The following is a 7,191-nucleotide window of genomic DNA, read 5'->3' as shown; positions in this document are numbered from 1 at the left end:
TTAATCTTTCTCACAGAGTCTTCTCAGAGCACTCTTGATGTCCTTGTTCCTCAGACTGTAGATGAAGGGGTTCAGCATGGGGGTGACCACAGTGTACATCACAGAAGCAGTTGCAATGGAGTGTGAGTTTTGGGTCACAGCAGAACTGAGGTAAATACCTAGGCTTGTGCCATAAAATAAGGATACCACAGAGAGGTGAGATGCACAGGTGGAGAAGGCTTTGTACTTGCCCTGAGCTGATGAGATTGCACAGATGGAGGACACTATCTTGCAGTAAGAGTAAAGGATGCCAGTGAGAGGGCCACCTCCCAGGAAGACAGCCGTAATATATATCACCAGGTCATTAAGGAAGGTGTCAGAGCAGGCAAGCTGAATTACCTGGTTAAGTTCACAGAAAAAATGTGGGATTTCCAAGTCTTTGCAGAAGGACAGCTGCAACACCATTAAGCTTTGCAAAATTGCATGTAAAAAACTCCCAACCCAGGACACCAGAACTAGCATTACACAGAGCTGGCGATTCATGATGACCATGTAGTGCAGGGGTTGGCAGATGGCCACATACCGGTCATAGGCCATCACAGTCAACAGAAACATGTCTAACTCAGCAAAGATAACAAAAAAGTGAATCTGGGTGATGCAGCCTGCATAGGAAATGGCCTTGCTCTGTGTCTGGATGTTCACCAGCATCTTAGGGATGGTGGTGGAGGTGAAGCAGATGTCCACAAAAGACAGGTTGGAGAGGAAGAAGTACATGGGCGTGTGCAGGTGGGAGTCTGAGATGACAGCCAGGATGATGAGCAGGTTCCCCAGCACAGTGACCAGGTACATGAACAGAAAAAGCCCAAAGAGGAGGGGCTGCAGTTCTGGGTCCTCTTCCAGTCCCAGAAGAAGGAATTCTAAACGTAGAGTATCATTCCCTGGTTCCATATGAATGTGACTACCAGAAATGAGAAAAAGAGCATAACTAATTTTCCCATGGACAGGTATTACATCATTGAGGTGAGACAATAAATATTTTACTGAAAAGAAAGTAAATTTTACATATGGGTATGTAGCTCAGTGGAGGAGTGCTTACCTAACATGATCAAGATCCAGGATTCCATCATTATCCCCACAAACAGGAAAAAAAAAAACACAATGGAATGGAAAGTAATTAACTTCTATAGAACGTGCATGTGTCTGTCATGTCCCCCTAAAGGATGCTGTGCCATCTCTGTTGATGAGTTCCTCTTTCACTCCCAGTGTTTCACTCAGAAGTCATGTATTTCAAAATTCTAAAGGGAAAATTAATAGTGCATTTGAGAAGTATAAAAAGAGCACTCCTGATGTGCACTCTGGTTGTTCCTGTAACTTGGATACAGTGAACCGTGCATCAGTAAACATGGAAGGACAGATATCTCCTACTACACACATTTCATTTCCTCTGACTATATTCCCAATATTGTGATTCCTACATCATGCGATAACAGCATTTTAATTTTTATAGAACCTACGTTCAAAATGGTTTCATTAATTTACATTCCAAGAACTCTGGATAAGGAGTTTTTTTTTCCTCTACATACTCACTGGCCCTTATTATCTTTGAATATTTAATAATAGACCTTCTAACTGGAATAACTTGTCTTATTTCTGCCATGGCTCTCAGCACCGGTCACCCTGACAAGGCTCTGAGTGTCGACACCACAGCTGAGATGATCTTTTCACTACAGAATGTGACTGGGCACCTGCAGAGCCCACTGGAACACTTTCCATGAACAAATGAGCAGACCCACTTAAGAATGCTGCTCCTATTCCCTGTGTTTAAAAAGGAGCATGAAAATCAGTGCAGTCAACACAAGGAGAAAGAGAAATAGAGAAGAATGGGCACTGAGAGAGAAGGAGAGAGAAGGCAAAGAGGTGGATGGAACATGAAGAGGTGAGATCAAAGAGCGAGCTGACGTGGACCCAGGGGATCAGGACCTTGCAAGCCCAGGTGTCTCTTTTCCAGGAGGAAAAGAATTCCTTGGTCCTGGCAGCGTTCCAAACTCTGTGACCCTCGCTGGGTGCCCAGCACAAAACATAACAATAAAACTATGTTTTCTAAAAGACCAAAGTTGTGACTCTTTTTTTGACCTAGTTTTTAGATGTTTTATTAATGCTTTGCAGTGATACATAAGTTGGGGACTATTTTTGAAAGTATTTTTATCTATAGGTGGACACAATACCTGTATTCTATTTACTTATTTTTTGTTGTTGTTGTGCTGAGGATCCAATACCTTTCCCCACACATGCTAGGAAAGCGCTCTGCCCCTGAGCCCCAGCCCCAGCCCTATTGGGGTCATTCTGACACAATCTCACGTGCAGGGAATCTGTTTTGATCCCCTTCAGTCCCCAGTACTTTCCCTCCTTCCCCTCCTCCTTCCCACTCTTCCTCTTCCTCATGTCAAGGTGTCTGACAGTCCATACACATTAGAAAAAAATGACCAAATTCAAAAATCAACAATTGACAACAGGAGATATCCAAAGTACCTACAGCAAAGTGGGGAACTTTTAATAGGAAACAGCAGATCTGTCTTCCTGGTGGTTGTTCCTTTCACCTGACCTATTGACTTTTCCCTAGATTCTCAGCAGATACAGCAGGGCTCTTTCTCCCTGTTTTAAAATTCTCATAGCATCATTGTGCCTGTTCACTGAGTCTATAGGTGTGAGTGCTGTGCCATGATCAAATCAGATAAGGAGCTTTCAATCTCCTTTATCAATGACCAGTGCATTGATTCCATTTTTTTGTATGTAACATCAATTCCTGGTTGATCTTGTTTTTTTTTTAATTTTCTTTAAGTGTTATTTTATTAGACACCTAATAACTGTATAACTTTATTGGGTATACTGTGATGTTTTGATACATGAATATATTTTATAGTGATCAGATCAGGGTACTAGGAATAAAATGTAAAAATAAGTTGCTAGACTCTTAGAAATAAAAGATTGGGAAGTCAGTTATAATGTTATGATTTATCTAAAGAAAAATAAATTCAAATTTACTTGTGGACGATGGACATGATCTTTAGTGAAATGATGAAGAGGAACACCTTACAACAGCTGGCCAAATGTGACAAGGCTTCGGGAGATACACCTGTTTCAAAGTGGGGAAAAGCAAGAGGCACAGAGACATAAGAGAGATATGAAAATAATTTGGAAATATGTAGAAAAGTTGACTTATCAGTGCAGAAGAACTTTCACTGGCATTTTCAATAAAGTGGGGATTCACAAGAAAAGAAATATCACATTGTTGAGTCAGATCCTTCAGAATGAAGTGCCCTGGTAGGAGCCCAATAACAAACACTCATCTGTTGGATGATATTAAAGTCTGTAGACTTTCAGACACTCCCCCCAGATACATCTCCACATGGGTGCTGTGCTCATGTTAAAGAACAAGTACAACATCAAAATCAGTGGAAAACATTCTGTTTGAAAGAATAAAATGCCAAAATAAAAGAGAAAGAAAAAAATGGGAAGGAATACCCTCCAACTGAAAGCAAAGAGTTTAAAAATCTGAAATAGAGAAGTCTAAATCACTCCAATGCATTTACTTGACAGGCTATGAAATAATTATAATATAAAACTCTTTAGCATTCCTATTTTTCACCAATTAAGTAAATTTACTTTTCATGTGGATAATACCAAGAGAGGAAGAAGATTCTGTGATATATCTATATGAAGAATTTCTGATGCAGAGTTTTTTTTTACAAAAAAAATGCTAAAACTGGATCTTTCTCACAAATATTAAAACTGTGCTGAAATATGCTCCACTGTAATTTTTTTAAAAGGATCTCCCCCGAGTGTACATCCCTCTGCTGTTCATTCTGGATTGATCCATTCCCTTTCCTTGCAAAGGTACTCAGGCTTACATTTACTTTGATTTGAACCTTCACACCACTCATCCATCTTCTAAATGAGATTCTGTAACCATAAGTTCATGGTCAACAATGACCCAGTGTTGCTGATTTATGGACACTTTTAGTATCTTATAAATCCATCAATAAATTAATTAAGCTAGCAAAGGACACCACCATGTCTGGGCTGCAGGAAAGGCTAGTTGGGCTCTCAGGGAACCTCAGGTAAAAGCTCTGGCTTCCATTCTCTTCAGTCCTCTCCTGCAGTGTTTGCTGTGTTCCAAGACTCACCTTGGTGGCATCTCTGGTGGGAAGGTCGTCATGAACATGCCCCAGTTCTTCCCTGGATGTTGAAGGTGCAGTGCGAGGCTCTGACCCCTGACAAGAGAACAGATATGGGTCCAGCTTTGGTCCTCAAGTCAGATTTGAAGACCTTGAAGAATGAATTATGTCCCATGGGCATGTGCTCAGAGCAGGAGCAATCACAGCCTACAGCTTTCTCTATCTTCTCACTAAGCACGTGTCCTTCTTTATTCTGCAACCACTAAGCACCTGAATTCCCTGCAGGACTCTGGTCTATAATCAGGAAAGGAAGAGTTTGCATAGATTCCCCTGAGAGCAGAGTAAAGTCAGGTGCATATTACCATGAATCTACAGGCCCCATCTTATCAAAGTACAGACCTCCTACCACCATATCCCTCCTGTGAGTTATAGTTTTCTTCTACATGTGAAACTAAGCAACCTGCCCGGGTTAGTTATCTTGTATCCTCAAAACACTGACTCATGTTGGGGACAAAGTCACTAGTGTCTCCAGAAATTTTCTGTATCCTTCTTTAACAGACAAGTGAGCTGTTTGCATAAAATGTGAATCCATAAGGTAACACCTCCTGTATTCATCACACTTTGCCAACAATACATGCAATGTCATGCATCTGAAAAAAACACGTTTCTAATGAGGCTCTTACTTTAGGATGTGAGTATGAGTTTGAAGAGATAAGAATCTCTTCAGGCTCCATGACTTGAACTCCCTTCTCATTTCATGCTCATTCAAAGTAGGCTCTTTTCAGATCTCTTCTCTCAAATTTCAAAATGAAACATGATTTTGTATGTACATGTAGATTTGTGTGAGTGGATGACTCAACTCTTAAGAAAATCACAAATCCACAGGCACACATGTCGTATTCGTATTCACACCTGGTACCTTGACCACTTTCTGTGAACCCACAATGTATTTCCACAAACTTCATTTATTCCTCACAACATTGTTCTGAGGTTATGCTTATTTACCGGGATTAACTCCAGATAAAGGGCACCGGGGATGTGTTAAGTTTCTGATATTAAATTTTTAATGGTGCCATTTTAGTGTCACAAATTTTAGGGCACCATGTGATGTTTACATACTTTTATACACTGGGTAATGACCAGATCAAGGTGACCATATTTAGCTCCTTAAGATTCATCATTTCTTTGTGGTGAACACATTCCAGACTGGTCAAAAAAAGGAAAGTGAAATAGGGGAAGGAGAGGGAAGGGAAAGGAGAGGTACTGGGGACTAAGTTCTATCAAATTATATTCCATGCTTTATGATTATGGCAAAATGAATCCCAAAATTATGTATAATTATGAAGCATTAATTGCAAAGAATATTGGATTCCATCATTTTTGAAATATGCAGGACCTTATCATGACTGTACTGTGTGACAGAACATCAGAACCCATTCCTCCTACCTGACTACAACTTAGTACCCTGGGGCCAACCTTCTTCTGTCCCTCCTGCTCCCTTACCCTTTCCAGCCTCTGGGAACCAGCATTCTGCTCTGCGCTCCTGTGAGAGCAACTTCTGTACCTTCTACATGTGAGTGAGGTCCTGCCGTACTTGTCTCTCTGTGCTTGGCTTGTTGCCCTTCACATGGTGACCTCCAGTTCTCTCCATAGGATCAAGGATGCCGATTTTATAACAATTATACATAAAAACAGTTAACGCTTATTGAACACGTACTTCAATTGAGCTCATGAGGGGAACTGTTCATAGTAAAGTTTTATATCTTTTTTTTTTTTAAGAGAGAGTGAGAGAGGAGAGAGAGAGAGAATTTTTAATATTTATTTTTTAGTTATTGGCGGACACAACATCTTTGTTTGTATGTGGTGCTGAGGATCGAACCCGGGCCGCACGCATGCCAGGCGAGCGCGCTACCGCTTGAGCCACATCTCCAGCCCAAGTTTTATATCTTTTTTATGAATAACTAGGAAAGAGGAGGTCAAAGTCTCCAGGGCAGAGGTCATTAGGAGGAGATGGAAGCATTAATTATCTTCATTTTATCAGTATTTAATACACAGAAGAATTAAAGTATTACACTGCACCCATACCTACATGAAATTATTACATCTTAATTACACGTGTTTCTGACATTGTTTAAGAAAATAGAATTGTTGACAATCCTGACAAAATCATTACACACTGAAAACATGAATTGAATGAATATGCAATACTCTATTTGTACAATTGAGATAATAATTATTGAATAAAATATTTTAAATTATCCATGTCAAAAATGATAATAGAATAAATCAGACATTATTACCCTATATGCATACATGATTATATGACCTAAGTTACTATCTACATCATATAAACCCAATGAATGATAAGTCATACTCCATTTATGTATAATGAATCAAAATGCAACTGCTGTCTTGTATAATGAATTGACACAAATTTTTTTAGAAATATATTTTAAAAATTGATAAGAAAATTTAAAAACTAGGTGAAAATTTTTTGTATATTGTGTATATTTGCCTCATTATTGTAATGATTTACTACCTATATTTACCCTATAACATCAGGTTTCAAACCTCAAATATGAACAATAAGATTCACCCTAAAATAAATTAAATTTAAATTAAATAAAATTTAAAAAATCAAAATGGACATATACAGATTATTTCAAAACAACTATATATTTTGAAATGTAAGAAAAATTGGTCAATGTGTCTGAGGCAGTGACTAAAAGAATAGATAAAAATGGTTTAGGAACATGAAAATGTGCTACATTTCATGAGTACACAGAGAAAATCACATTGAAATCATCAAGGGGACTTTGAGTACCTTGCCTTGGTGTTTGCTGTAATCTTAAATCTGCAACACCCAGAGACAGAGTGATTCTTTTCTGGGGAGAATCCCAGAAGCAGGAATCTGTATCAGAAGCTCTTGTTTCTTCTGAGTTTTTTTATACTTTAGTAAAGCTTCTCTAGAGCCATCTTAACATGAGGTCTGGGACCATGGCCTACCCTCTGTGGCCTCAAGCTCATTGCCTGGTGA

General features: G+C 39.2%; 1 protein-coding gene across 1 annotated transcript; it reads right to left on the bottom strand.

The window, feature by feature from the left end:
- LOC144253873 (olfactory receptor 7A10-like) lies at positions 1-927 on the bottom strand. Its single transcript, XM_077796530.1, has one exon. It carries the CDS (start codon positions 925-927, stop codon positions 1-3), a length of 927 nt encoding a protein of 308 aa, XP_077652656.1.
- Between the last annotated feature and the right edge of the window lie 6,264 nt (positions 928-7,191).

Source organism: Urocitellus parryii, chromosome 3, assembly GCF_045843805.1.
Source record: "Urocitellus parryii isolate mUroPar1 chromosome 3, mUroPar1.hap1, whole genome shotgun sequence".
Taxonomy (NCBI): domain Eukaryota; kingdom Metazoa; phylum Chordata; class Mammalia; order Rodentia; family Sciuridae; genus Urocitellus; species Urocitellus parryii.
This window is presented reverse-complemented; position numbering and strand designations above follow the sequence as displayed.